The following is a 15,497-nucleotide window of genomic DNA, read 5'->3' as shown; positions in this document are numbered from 1 at the left end:
CAGGTGAGAATATATTCCAGTATTCCATGTTAGCTTGAAACAGGGTGATAGTAGCAGCAGAAATGGAAGTGGATAGATTCTGAATATATTTTGGAGGTCAAGTCAGCAGGACTTTCTGGTGGGTTTGATGTGGACAGTGAGGAAAAGAGGGGAATCAAGGATGATTATTGGATATTTTAACTCAGCAAAAACTGGGTGGGATTGGTAAAGTGAGCAGGTTTAAAAAGGGGAATCAAGGGGTGCCTGGTTGGCTCAGTTGGAAGAGCGTGTGACTCTCAGTCCTTGGGGTCATGAATTTGAGCCCCACGCTGGGTGTGGAGATTACATTAAAATAAATAAATAAAAAACTTTTTGAAAGTGGGGGAGGAATCAAGACTTTTGTTTTAGAATGTGAGACTTGAGATTCTCTTTAGTCATCTTAGAGATAATTGAATAGTCAGTAGCTGTATCACTGTATGATTTTTAATGTACCACTGTTTCTTAATTATATTTATTTTTTAAAATTATTATTATTTTCTTAACTATATTTAAAACTGATACATGTTCTTATTGAAGCTAAGGAATTGTAAAACTAGAAGGAATTTCAGACTAGCCAATTTGACTGAGATTAAGAATGGCAACAAAATTCTGTTTATAATATTAACTATGAGACAGTAAAATGTTTTTAGAGTTGAGAATTTATCCATCCTGTCCTTTTGTGTCAGATTCACAGTGGTTATCTGTTTCTCATTATACCATGCATGTTTGTTTATCATCTTCATTTGATAGAGTGGTATCTTCTAAATACAATGTTTGTGCTCTTTGTTTCACTAACAGATAATTAAGTGAATGTGATTTTTTTTCATCCTTACGAATGAACTCATTCTATTGCCTTGAAAACCTGTATTTCATTTTCCTTTACTCTAAGTTAACCCAGAAGCCAATAGCCTGAACAAAACCATTTCTTTCTTCCTATCTGTTGTAACAGATTTTCTATGAGGAATCATGGAGTTGAGAGAATCTGATCCATAGATTGTGGAATGTTACAGTCTCTTTTGAAGCCATCTTGTTTACCTTCCTCAATTTACTAATGAGGAAATTGTGTCTTTTTGTTCCTTTGCCCTTTATATATTATTTCTCTTTGGTGTAGAAGTTCTTTGCTGAAAAAAAGAAGGTGGTTTCTGAAAAAACCAGTCCATCTGTAGGTACTACCTACTTGGGAGATAGTTTTGATAGAAAACTTAGTGGATCATTTAAGCAATGAAAAGTTTTCTGCTGCGCTAGTTCTCCCTTGGCCCTTCCTCTTCATTCATTGCTCTATATACAGCACTGTTCCTTGCTGCTAATTTCAGGGTTATTAGTATAGAATCATCATGGGAATTAGAAAAGAAGGAAGGTAGAGTTACAGAAAACTGTAATTTTGAGACTGGAATTAAACACAAAATATTAACTTAATATCTTCAAGGGACTTAATGATTTCCATACACTAATTTTTTGTTTGTTTTTAAAGGAAGGACTAATTTCTTGAAATTTCCAGTTTTGAAGTGGAAGTATGTGAACTGTTAGCAGATGGAGAGTATCCTTCTAAATTATGATAGTGCCTTAAATTTGTATGTAGCACTTTCACAAACATCTAATTTGCTTCTCAAGATTGCCCTCTGAAATAGGAAGAACAGATATGATCTCTTTTAAAAAGTGGATAAAAGTAAGATTTAGAAAGTTTAAGAGTAGTTTGTCTAAGGTCACATGTATACGAGAGCATGTGCTAATTAATTAGTCCTCTGCACTCTCGTCTGAACAAAGCTGCCTTTATAAAAATTGGCAGCAGGTTGACTTCATATTTCTCAATTCCAAACTCTGCCTGAGTATTTATGTTGAACCCAGAGGTTAGATTCAACTATTGGTACTTGTATTTTGACAGAATTGTTGCACACACCTTATTTTTTGTCAGGCCAGGACAATTTTGCCTCTCAGATGCATTCTAACCTTTCAATGGATTTTTTGCTTACTTTGAAATTAAATAAACCTAACGTTATCATGGTGCGGTCTTCCACATTTCTGATAATTTTGCATTATTTTCTTTGTCTATATGTTCCCTCTTTTAAAGATGTACAACTTAAATAGATTGCATAGGCTTTTAAAAAATGTGGCAGTTTCCATTAGACTCTCTAGGTACATTAAATGCCAATTGTGCATAAGAATAAAAATGTAATAGAAAAGATAACAGGAGTGTCTTTTTTTTTTTTTAAATAAAAAGTGAAATTCTGAATTTATAAAAAAATGGGTTAAAGGTAGTTGTAATCCATTACAGAGTGATATGTCTTTATGTTCAAGTGTATATCAACAGGTTCCTTTAAGTCAGTGAATCTGTTAGGAATGCTTATGTGATCGCCTATGGCCCTTTAAGGAAAATAAACACAAATGCCAGGATTTAATTCTAACCTACTAAATCAGCATATTTGGGTCCTGGATGAATGTAGTTTTTAAAAGCTTCACAAGTGATTAAGATGCTCACTTCTGTTTAAAAACTAGTGCCTAAAGTTATAGTTCTGTTTTACTTAAAATGTACTAAAAACTTCTCAGAAACACGATTTACAAAAAGACAAATCTATACATGTTCTCCGAGGAATATTTGGGAAATCAAGTTGAATTTATTTGCTGTTTGTTAAAGGAAAATGTCACACTTACTCACAGTTGACTCTTAAAAAATATTGAAATAATTCATATATAAATAACATCCTAAAGTGTATAACTCAAAAGTTTCAGTATATTCACAGAATTGTGCAACCATCACAACAATCTAATCTAGAACATTTTTATCATCTCTAAAAGAAACCTCTTAGCCATTAGCTGTCATACCCTGTTCCCACACCCCAAGCCTAGACAGCTAATTTCCAGTTTACTTTCTGTCTCCATGGATTTTCCTGTTCTGAACTTTTTATATAATGGAATCACACAATGTGTGGTGTTTTGTGACCAGCTCTTTTACTTAGCATAATGTTTTCAAGATTCATTTATGTTGTTTGCATATTAGAACTTCATTCTCTTTTATGGCTGAGTAATATTCCATTGTATGGACATATTATACTTTATTGAGTATATTGATATGAACATTCATGTAGAAGTTTTTGTGTGCACATAAGATTTCATTTCTCTTGGGTATAGACACAGGAGTGATTTTTCACTGGGCCATGTGTTAACTCTGTTTAACATTTTGAGGAACTGCCAGATTGTTTTCTATAGCAACTGTACCATTTTACATCCCTACTAGCAATGTTTGAGGGTTCCATTTTTTCCATGTCCTGCCCAGCACTTATTTTTATCTGCCTTTTTGAATATAGCCATCCTAGTGGGTGTGAAGTGGCATCTCATTGTGGTCACAGTTGACTCTTGAGTTTTTATCAGGAGACCTTCCTAGGTTAGCTGTGGCTGAAGATTTTAATTATTTAACCTCTTTGAAGACTTTGGAAGTAGAAACCGAATTCAAATCTATTACAAAACTCAGGTTGTGTGTGTTCAACTTTTAATGATCCATTTCTTTTCACTTGTACTGTCACTACTTTAAGCTTCTGTCATCTCCCATCTGGAATATTGGGCTAGATCTTCTAACAGGGCTTTCTGTTTTGTTTGTTCTTGTCCAGTGTATTCTTCACACAGTTGCAAAGGAGAATGCTTTCATTTATTTGTTTGTTTGAGAGAGTGTGAGCAAGGGAGAGGGGCAGAGGGAAGGAGAGAGAGAGAATCTTAAGCAGGTTCCATGCCCAGTGCAGAGCCCAATGTGGGGCTCGATCCCACAACCCTGAGATCATGACCTGAGCTGAAATCAAGAGTTGCACACTCATCTGACTGAACCACCCAGGCACCCCTAAGAGAACTCTTAAAAATGCAGTTTATTAGCCATTTCCATCTTTAAAAAATCATTTGCTTCTCATTGCACTTAGGACAAAAACCCCACTCTTTTCCATAATCTTCAGGACTCTGATGATCTCACCTCTCTGCCTAAGTTTATTTCACAGTGTTCTCCTCCTTGGTCAGTGAGCCTCAACCACACTGGCCTTAAACAGGCTAGGCTCTTTCTAGCTTGAGAGTCTTCAAACATGGCTGTTTTCTTTGCCTGGGGTGTTTGTAGATCCACACCTCTGGCTAATTGCTGCTTATTCTTTAGTATTCAGGTTAAGTATTATTTCCTTAGAGAAACCTTTCACAAATTCTCTATTCCCTAATTTATTCTATTTCATCTTTCCCATTCTTATCTTTAATCCTAACTTTTATATTATATCACAATACATATCACAGCTTGTAATTATGTATTTCTATCATTACATAGTTGTTTAGTAATTATTTTTGCTTGTAGACTGTGTTCCATAGTGGAAAGAATCTTGCTTTTTGCTCACCCCATCCTCAGATCCTAGACCAGTCTTTTTGATCCATGGTAGGCATATAACATATAGGTGAATGAGTTTATCAGTAGCCAATATAGTATTCTAGGTCTAAATTGTCTCAAGTAGTTTCCATAAAGAGATGTATAGAAAGAGAATATTGGGGTATGCTATTTTGATGATCAGGGAAAATTAGTTAACACACTTATTTAATCTTTGATAAAATAAGTGCATTCTTATTATTTATCAGAAGAATGATAGCTCATATTTATTGAGCCTATGCAATGTATGAGGCAACTTTCTAAGCTCTCTTGCACATATCATCTCATTCATTCCTAGAGGAGCCTTATAGAGTAGGTATAAATAGTATCTGTTTTACAGGTGATGGAACTGAGGTTCCATTGAATTTATGTGAGTTAATACACAGGGACTCTTATTGGAGGATCATATACTTCACAGGGGCTGGAGTTTTTCTTTTCACTGGTTTATTGTCAAAAGTGTGATTTGGCAGTTTGCTTATCTGCCTTTAATACATTTTCAAGGACACTGTTTTCATAGATGGTCAAAATTGTGGGAAAAGAGACTGACAAGTGGTAGTGATCCATTGTAATTGTAGAATTGACTCTTAGCATCAAATGAAATATCTGTGTGCACAGTTACATTCATTTCCCTGTTTATGGGAGTCCTTTATTTGAGGGAATGGAGAGGTTAATCTGCTTGATTCCTTAAGAAGCAAAATGGTTTAAGAAAGAGGACTGTACTGGAAATCAAATACAGTTGACCCTTAAACAATACGGGTTTAGGGACGTCTGGGTGACTCAGTCGATTAAGCGTCCCTTTGTTGATTTTGGTTCATGTCATGATCTCCCCATTCATGAGATCAAGCCCCACATCAGGCTCTGCACTGATAGTGCTGAGCCTGCTTGGGATTCTCGCTCTCCCTCTTACTCTGCCCCTCCCCTGTGCTTGTACTCTCTCTCCCTCAAAATAAATAAGTAAATGTTAAAAAAAAAAAAAAAGAAAAGAAAAACAATACAGATTTAAACTGTGTGGGTCCACTTATATAGAGATTTTTGATCTATGTAGTACTAGTACTATAATTGTATATATATTCTCTTTTTAAATAACTCTTTAGCGTACTTCATTGTAAGAATACAGTATGTAACATACAATATATGTGTTAGTCAAATGTTTATGTTATTTTTAAGGCTTTTGATCTATAGTAGACTGTTAGTAGTTAAGTTTTTGAGGAGTCAGAAGTTATACAGGATTTTTGACTACATGGGAGGTCAGTGCCTCATCCCCGGTTGTACTTTAAAATTAAAATCTCTGCAATAGGAATCTAGTTTTCACAAACTCCCTCACATGATTCTGGGGCACACTTAAAATTTGAGAACAAGCGATTATAGCCTTTTCCTTTTCATGATACATATGTATAGTTCTAGACTGATGGAACTTCAGCAGAGTAAACCTTGGCCCAGAGTAACTAAATGTGTCCTTTTCTGTAAATGGAGTATCTGATAACATGTACTTTGTCTCGCAGTGTTGTAGTGAGCATAGGACCTGTAAAGCAGTGAGAACAGTGCCTGGTACATGGAAAGTACTTACAAATGTTGGATACGGTACATCACTGGAGGCCTGTATTTGTGTCAGAAAGAAAAGATTTGCTTAAGTTTCACCTTAAAAAGGAAGATTGCCCAATCCAAAGAACAGGACATAATCTGTTGGATATTGTTCTTATTAGACTTTGTAATTATCTTTAAAAAAATTGACTTTGTTATGTTTTCACTAACCTGAACATGTCTGTGTTCTTTTTTTTTTTTTGTAATTGTTTTATGTTTATTTTTGAGAGAGAGACAGAGAGAGAGAGAGAGAGAGAGAGCGCGAGCGAGCACAAGCAGGGGAGGGGCAGAGAGAGGGAGACACAGAATCCGAAACAGGCTCTAGTCTCTGAGCTGTCAGCACAGAGCACAACGTGGGGCTCAAACTCACAAACCATGAGATCATGAACCGAGCCAAAGTCGGACACTTAACAGACTGAGCCACCCAGGCGCCCTGAACATGTCTATGTTCTATGTTCAGCACCTAAATAGTCTGGGAATATTGTATTTGCTCAGTAAGTAAGGAAAAAAATGAATGAATGATTGAACCTGCATTTTAGTCCTGGTCTGCTGCCAGCCAGTTGTGTGGTTTTTGCCAATTTTATTTCTTTGGGCCTCATTTTCTTAATATTGAAATGAAGTTGTTGGAACTAGGTGATATCTAAAGTTTCCTCAAACCCCCTGTAGTTTTAACTCTTGTTAGAGGATAAAACTTAAATGAGGGTCATAATTAGTTTTTCATAGATTGACCTAATTAGGTATCTTTGCTTAAATAGCCCTACTTAATAGCTACTTCTATCACTTTTACCAAATTTGGTTTTATTTAGTGAAGCCATTTCTGTGCTTCAGTAGATAATCTCAAAGGAAGCAGTTCGGTAAAAGGGAAAAAAAAACCCCAAAACCCAGAGTTTTGAGTTCAGAGAGACCTGGATTTGAATGTCTGATCCCTTCTGCATCATTTCCCAAATTTTTTGAGAAAGAAAAAACAAAAAAAAACCCTTATTGAAGTATATAATATGCATACAGAAAAGTGGATATGTTATAAGTGAATAGTTCAGTAAATTTTTATAAACTGGACACTACTTGTGTAACCAGTATCCCTAGAGGCTCCCTTAATACCTTCCCTCCATCATAGTGATGCCTGCCTATCCCTTTCCCAGAGGTAACTATTATCTTGGCTTCTAATGTATAGATTAGTTTTGCCTGTCTTTGTACTTTATGTCATCTGAACCATTCAATATGTACTCTTGTATCTGGCTTCTTTCATTCAGTATTATGTACATTAAATTCATTTGTACTTTGTGTAGCTATAGTTTGTTCATTTTTACTTTTCTATCTATAGCTTTTCTTTGTGTGACTATAACACCTTTATTCTGTTATTAAAGGCTAGTTGGGTTGTTTCAAGTTTCAGGCTATTATAAATAGTATTTCTGTGAATATTCTAGTACTTCTGGTGAACATATAGAAACATTTCTGTTAGCTGTATACTTAGGAATGGACTTGCTGGTTCAAGAATAACCCCTTTCCTTCTTTAAACATCAGAAACATTTAACAGACCCCCACATGATGGCCATATTTGTAATATTAGTTTAAAAAATGCATGATAGAAATTGACAAGGAATTTAATTCATCTATGTAAGATAATGTCATTAGGTTGGGAATCAAGGTATCACTTAGGGCTGTGTAACTTCCCTTAGATTCCATTTCTTTATGTACCACACTTGGTCTGGATTTCCATATCATAAAATGGGGATGGAAATACTCATCCCAGAAAGTTGTTGAGGATTTGATTACTTAATTTGTGAAACCACTTAGTACAGTGTCTGGGATGTGGTTAGTACACAATAAGTAACAATTCTGTTTTGCTGTCCTTCCTTTGTAATAATGCTCAAGTAGTTGCAATAGATTGTGGTAAACACATCCTGAATTTACTCTTCTATCTCAGCCACCTCAACTTCAGTAGTCTTTTCACAAAAGTGATTTCTAAATCTGTCATTTTAGTACTGACCTCTATATTGGACCTTTAACTGCTTCAAACTGAACTAATTTAGCCTGCTTCCCCACAACCCCAACCCTACCCCCTACCTCGTAAGCTTTTCCTTCTGACACACTACTGTTTCCTATTAAATAGTCCCACCTGGGGCACCTGGTTAAGGTGCTTAATCAGTTAAGCATCTGATTGTTGATTTCTGCTCAGATCATGATCTCACGGTTCGTGAGATCCCCTCTTCCCCCCACCCCATATGCCCTCTCTCTCTCTCTCTCTCTCTCTCTCTCTCTCTCTCTCTCTCTCTCTCAAAAAAAAAAAAAAAGTCCCAACTTTCTTCCAAGTACCTAAACTTGGTTCCTGGAATATCAGAATGGAGGGAATACCAAGAGTCATTTAGTTTTAGTAAAGATACATGCATTAATTGGGGCGCCTGGGTGGCTCAGTCGGTTAAGCGTCCAACTTCGGCTCAGGTCATGATCTCACCGTTTGTGGGGGCTGTGTGCTGACAGCTCAGAGCCTGGAGCCTGCTTCAGATTCTGTGTCTCCCTCTCTCTCTGCCCCTCCCCTGCTTGTTCGTTCTGTCTGTCTCTCGCTGTCTCTCAAAAATAAGCAAACATTAAAAAAAATTTTTAAAAAGATGCATCAATTTTCTGCAGATGTTTCTGGGTTTTTTTTTTTTTTAAAGTATGTATTAGCACTCTTGGAATACAAAGATAAGACATAGTGTCTGCCTTTAAGCAGCTGACACTCTAGTCAGAAGGACAGACAAGTATATTGATACATTTATGCTAAGTGCTATGTGATTGTGGAGTGTACTATGGGAGCAACTCTAATTTCAACTGGGCATCTAGGGAGGTAAAATTTGAGTTTCAGAGTTAACTAAGAGAAAAGCCTAAGGACATTCTGGACAGAAGGAACAGCAGATGTGAAGACACAGAAGTAAATAGCATGATGCTTTTAGAGAATAGTACCAGTAATAGCTAACATGTATCGAGTATGTACTGGTGTGTACTGATGTCTAAACCTGTTAAATGTTCAGCATAGCTAGAATGAAGGGTCAAAGGTACAAGGCAGTGGAGGGTTTGGTAGTAAGTAAGCCTAGACGATTGAGGCCTAAAATGCAGGTCTCTAGAGTCCTGGTGCAATATTTTTTATCATCCAAAATTCTTTTTGAAATGTATAATATGGTGTATTGGTTGAAATGAATAGGCCATTTCTTCCAGGCCTCTGACTCTAAAACCTGGACTCTTTTAACTGTATTTGTTGAAGTATATAGTTAAGCATTTTGTAAACTTCCTTAGACCAAAAAAAAAAAAAAAAAAAAAAAAAAAAAAAAAAAAATCACAAAAGAGACATTTGAAACCAGGTTGCCCTGAACTTTAGTTTTGTGTTTGTGTCGTTCCCCCCCCCCCCCCCCCCCCCCCCGTGCTCCCAGGTCTCTGAATTTTCAAGGTATTAAGTCAGATAAAGAGAGCAGCCTTTATGGTTGTCCTACTTTTCCTCTGCTCCAGATTCTTACACGTTTTCCAGGGCTTGGTTCAGATGTTACTTTTCTAGAAAACTTCCCAGCAGTGCCAAAGTTAAATATTTTTCTATTTGCATCAGACCTTTTTCATACAGTTCATACTGTTCACTAGTTCCTTGCTGTATTTACTTACATGCATGGCTTCTCCACTAGGTTGTGATACTAACTTTAATGTTCTCAGTACCTAGCCCATCATCATAATAGTAAGGACCATCATTTATTTCTTGCCTTCTGAGTCCTGGGCCCTGTGATAGTTTTTTTTTATTTATTATCTTTGATCCTGAAAACTTCTGTATTGTAGGTACAATATTGTTAAAATCATCTCACAGGTAAGGGAACTGATGCTTTAGTTAAATATAATCTTGTCAAAGATGATAGAATTTATCAGTAGTCACTGTTTATCTGACTTCAGACTCACTCTTAATCCATTATGGCAAGCCACCTTTTCCTAAAAAAATATTTGACTAAATGTATAAACAGTGTTTTTCTACACTAGTTGGTATTTGACTTAGACCATACATCTTGCATTCTGAATGTACTTGTTTTCTTTCAATAAACATGTATTAGCTTTGCTGAAGATGTGAACCTGTTTCTTCCCCAGCAACAGGGTCATTATTCCTCTTCCCTCCCCATGACTGGGAAGTTGAACCATTCATCTCTCTTTTCTGTATATGGGTATAGTGGTGAGTACCTATGGAGAAAGGTCACCTTATCCTCATTTCTTTCTTATCTAAGTCTATAATTTAAGATTAAGTGCGTAAAATGACTTTAGTTTGCCAGGGAGGCTGGCTTACCTTTTCCTATCAGTAGTCTTCTGTGGATCCAAATGCATTATTAGCCTGATACTCAAAACTAACTGGTTGTAAGTAATCCCACTGATATGTCAGACAGGTCTACAACTTTTAATAGGATATTACTTATGATAGTACAGGAAACATTTAACTATAGTTCTACTTTATGTGCTCATCTGTAGTTTCATTAGAAACTGCTGGCATAATTTATTTGTGAGAAAGTCCAGACTGAATCTTTGTTTCTGTTACTCTTTGTGAAGAATTAAATACATGTTGAACATGTATAAATATTTGAGCTGTTTTACATTTTATATATAAATTTATATTTTATACTTTAAAATCAGTCTGCCAGTCATTTTAAACTATTATCTATTTTCAGTTTTCATATAATTGATTAAAAACATTTTTTTATTATTTATTTTTGAGAGAGAGTGGGAGCAAGAAAGGAGCACAGAGAGGGAGACACAGAATCTGAAGCAGGTTCCAGGCTCTGAGCTGTCAGCACAGAGTCTGACTCACTCAGGGCTTGAACTCAAAAGCCGAGAGATCATGACCTGAGCTGAAGTCAGACGCTTAAACCGACAGAGCCACCTGGGTGCCCTGTATTTGATGTTTTAATGAAGTTTATCATTTTAATCTTATGTTTTATTAGGCACAATCCTTTAACAATTTTTGTTGAAAAAATTTTAAAGCATTAATTAATTAATTGAGGCCACCATGAAGTATATAACATATTACAGAGAACTGTTCTCGGGGCCATGGGAAAGAAGACCACAAAGACACTTAAAGTTTTGTTTAGGAAATGATACACTAAAAAAGTAAAATCCAGTCAAACACGAAATAAAACAGTATAAGTCAATGAGACGAGCTGTAAATCAGATATTATATTCGTTGTCAAATGAGAGCTGCAGCCTTCAAGTGTTAGAGAAGTTCAGAAAGGGTGGCAGTTGCTATGGATTAGGGCATATACATTCTCTGGTGAAAACTGCTTCTTGATTGAGGGGGATTTGAAAAAGTCTTAAATATTACAGTGGTTTGTAGCCCTCCGAAGAGCCATAGCACATAAACATGTAGTATATCTAGGTTAATAAAATTTTCTGGGAATGGGAGAAGCAAACTAAAAGTGCCTTGGGGGAAAGTGGCAATCATGAGAAACTGGGCACCGAAGGACAGACAATAAGTTTTAGGTAAGTAATGAAGAGAGTGTGTTTTATAAGTAAGAATTGTAGAGAAGCAGAGTCAAGATAGATTTCTTGGAGAAGATAATTTTTTAACAGTTGAGATTGGGTATGTAACATGTCTTACATGCGTCTTAATACTAAGCCCCTAGTTATCTTGAAGAGTAAAGAGTAGGAAAATAAAATCTTAGGATTTCATTTTAAACATGTCCAAATTCAAGTGTTGTGGTAGATTACCTATTGTGCCTATATGTTCATCCTTTACCAGTTTTCTGACTGGAGGTAGAAGGTCATTTCATTTCTTCATGCAGGTATGTTAGCAGTACTATGTATCTAGCAGACTTATTAGATATGGAGTTACCGTTCTCTTGTGCTTTCATTTATTCACGAAGTTGCAGAATATCAGAATTTTGGAGAATAGGGAAAACTGTAGAGATTGTTTAGTTTTAAACTCCTCTTTTAGATTAGAAATGAGGAACTTGAGGCTCAGAAAGGTTGAGAGACCTATATAAAGTTCCATGGATATTAGTGGCAAAACCAGACTTAGGTCTTCTGACTTCTGGTCAGTTGCCCTTCTCACAGTATCCTTCTGTCTAGTAGAAGCTTCATCTGGAAACAGAAGTCTTAATTTTAGTGATTTATTTCTTAAGGTCTAACCAGATTATCATTTCTTTCTTCATTTTGTCAAGAATATAGAAAGGCAGTGGGTGGGGGGTTTTTACTTTTTCACTTTATTAGTGTTAACCTTAGGCAACTTATTTAACCTTTTTGCCTAATGTTCTTTATATGTTAAGTGGGGATAAGAAAACTTACGATAAAGTGGCTGTCAGGATTAAGTTAGATGGCCTTTATAAAGTCCTTTCTTTTATGCTTGGCATATCTTAAGAATTGAGTAAAATTTTTTTCTTTTTTTTCCCTTTTTTCTCTCTAGAGCACTTAGCACAGTGCATTACAATTATTTATTTTATATACACCAGGTGGGGTTCCTGGAGATTTTCCCCTCAGTAATTTATCAATTTTATAGTAATAATATGTGAACTGTGAATATATTCTTAAAACAAAAAATGAACCATTCAAGCTACCCCAGGAATTCGCTACTAAAACAAACATAGGAATGCTCTTGTATTTCATTTGTCTGTTAGAGAAGAATTAACTGTTGTTCATTTTTAATAGTCCTAATTCTATAATAAACTGACTTTACTTCCTATATTGTTACTTGCTTGAGGCTTTGCTTTGACCTTAAGAGAGAATTACTTCATTTATAATTTTTCAAAGAAAGTGTATTGATTCTTTCATTTGGCCCTGGTCTCTGTCCCTGACTGTTTCTTTGATTGCCTTACAGATCTCTGAGGAACATGAGTGCAATGATGAAGTTTCTCAGGAAGATGAGGGGTTTATGGGTATATCCCCTCTTTTACAAGCACATCATGCTATGGAAAGAATGGAAGAATTTGTTTGTAAGGTAAGATGACAGTTTCTTGTTATTCCTATGCTATATATTTAACCCTTCCCAAACAGAAACCTTTAAGGAGAGCTGCCTTTGGTTTACTCTGGGGATAATCTGTAGCAAAATGGAGACAGAAACAATATCATGACTTTAACCTTGTTTAAGACAAAATACATTTGTTTGCCTGCAGCAGCCATGATAGGTTGTGATAAAACTAGAATATCCATCTATTAACAAGTGTTTCCTGATGTAAGTTAACAGAATAGATGTCTTGTTGATAGTTTAGATAAGACAGGATGAAAGTTGTGTGTGTGTGTGTGGGGGGGGGGGGTTGGAGATGATGCCTAGAGATACTGAAGTCCCAAGTGCCTTGAATCTCTTTTGTTATTTGACTGTGATGGCAAATGTGCTAATTTTGCTAAAGATTATTTGGCTAATCAAACTACTCTTTAGATAGAAATTTCCTGGTTTTCCTGAACATCCAGGATTTCCAATTTAGCTGGCATGTTTTCAGTCTCTAAAGTTTTTCTTCTAACACATTATCTGATTCTTTAAGACCTATTGTGGGGATTTTTTTCCTTCTAAATCGGTAACTGGAATTGGGGGTGCTTTCTTAGAGAAAATAGGGACACTGGTAAATTTACAGCTACTTGATAATCTGATCATTAGATAGGGCTCTGACAGATCTAAAGTCATAAGTCAATCTATGTTTGTATGTGTAAATAAATTCATTTGTTAAATATTTCTGGAGAACTCTTGATCATTTAGAGAGAAATTTTTGTGACTCTTAGCTTTTTCATGGGTTTCATGAAACCAAGACTTTTTATGCCTGTGGTCTTGGATCCTGAAAACTAAATTAGGTTTGCTTATATTCACAGTGGTGGTAGAAATAATTGGGGCCAATTGACTCTAGAATAGTATACTTTGGAGAAGAGGATGAGAAGAGGACATTATAGACACCCCTTCTAAGATAAAGGGATGGATGAAGAGTGGTGAGGGAGGGGTATAAATATTTATGGGTCTACTTAGAGCCTAGGAAATTTTAATCAGTGTTTGAAAATTAGTGAAGAAAAAACCAAGCAAAACCGTAGCAAAAAGCCAAGCAAAACAATGCATTCTTTCTAGTGATTGCTGTCTTAGGAGAATGAATACGAAAGTATATAGAAGATACATTTTGTTTTTCAACAAGCAAATTTGATGGTAAATCTCTCAAAGTTGGATATTTAGTGTCTGGGCTATTAGGAATTTTTAATATTTATAGATCAGTGGGGTCCTATTCTCTTTTATTCTTTTTTATTCTCTTTTTCTGAACTAAGTAAAGAATAAAGCAAATAAAACTTACAGTGTAACAGCTAATGGGAGAATAACTAGGGCATTTGTTTGCTCCAAACTATGATTTACTGAAGAAAACTGGAGCACAAAAATTATTACCATTCCCTTATCACCCTCTAGAGTTTGTCTGTGAGAGTGGTCTGAAGGGGCTTCCTGTGACATGACATTCTCCAGGCTTGCTTCACCTGCTGCCATAGTGCACCTGAGTGTACTTGACACTAGAAAAAATTTTTTTCTTGTATTGGAAGCAAGTAAACAGTAGTTAAAACGAAGTGTCCTGTGGCCTTGCTCGTATACTTACTATCCCTTTTGGAAAAGCTTTTCTTATAGGAATAGGGGAAATAAAATCATAAAATCTTTATTGAGTGTCCAAGTTTGATCTTGGTCTCTTTTTTCCCAGCCTTCAATTAAGAATAAATGTTTTGTGAGTTAATGGTCTAATACGAATCCAGTGGACCATTGCTCAGATGTTTCTTATATGCAGTGCCTTTGTTGTGCTTATAAATGAATATGTATTTGCCTAAGCTGTGATCCTTTCCTTTTTACGATGGAGAGGTAAAAGAGGATGCCTGTTTGGGTTGGCATTTGGATGGACTCCCAAGTTGAGAATTGAGGTTGCAATGTCAGTTGAATATGACACTAATTTCAGTATAATTATGAAAGTATATCACCTTGGCTCAGTTTAGTCTGTTAGAATGTTTGTTTAGAAACAGTGGAGAAAAAAATTGATATTATATGCAAATACAACTAGTAAGAAACTCAACATATTCTTTCTGACTGCAGAAAGTGTTCATTTTGACTGTGTGGGATAACACAATAGCACTTTTCATATGGTCACACAGAGCTGTTTGCATATTGTGAACTACCGGAGCAGTTGTGAGGATTGATTTCTCTTTTTCTCTCCCTGTTAGAATATAAAATTCTCCCAAAGTGAAACAGAGTAGCATCTTGTAAAGTTAACATTAACAGTAACTATCTTTTTTCAAGTAAAAATTAGATGAAAGAAATTCAGTATCTTGGAATGTTCTCTTTCTCTCCAGAAAGTCCTTATACCAGTAGACATTAAAAATCTAGATTAGTCTTTTGGCATTATTATTTTTTTACTGTATGTTATGAACAAGAATGGAATGGTCAGATTTGCACCCGTAAGTGCAAGCCTCACAGTTTGAGTTAGAAGGTGAGACAGGAAGTGAGGAGGCTAGAGAGTGAGTGAGTTTCAATAGTGTTAAGAGGGCCACATCTACTCTTAAATTGTTCTCATTTCCTTTGGAGTTA

The 15,497-nt window shown here is 35.7% G+C and overlaps 1 protein-coding gene across 3 annotated transcripts in view; it reads left to right on the top strand.

The window, feature by feature from the left end:
* ADIPOR2 (adiponectin receptor 2) overlaps window positions 1-15,497 on the top strand; it is a 77,628-nt gene that overhangs the window by 48,188 nt on the left and 13,943 nt on the right. For all 3 annotated transcript variants that reach the window (XM_030321362.2, XM_030321363.1, XM_030321364.2), the window contains exon 3: window positions 12,786-12,905. In XM_030321362.2, coding sequence (XP_030177222.1) covers window positions 12,786-12,905 — 120 coding nt within the window. The remainder of the gene's footprint in view (window positions 1-12,785; window positions 12,906-15,497) is intronic.

Source organism: Lynx canadensis, chromosome B4 (assembly GCF_007474595.2).
Source record: "Lynx canadensis isolate LIC74 chromosome B4, mLynCan4.pri.v2, whole genome shotgun sequence".
NCBI classification, from domain to species: domain Eukaryota; kingdom Metazoa; phylum Chordata; class Mammalia; order Carnivora; family Felidae; genus Lynx; species Lynx canadensis.
This window is presented reverse-complemented; position numbering and strand designations above follow the sequence as displayed.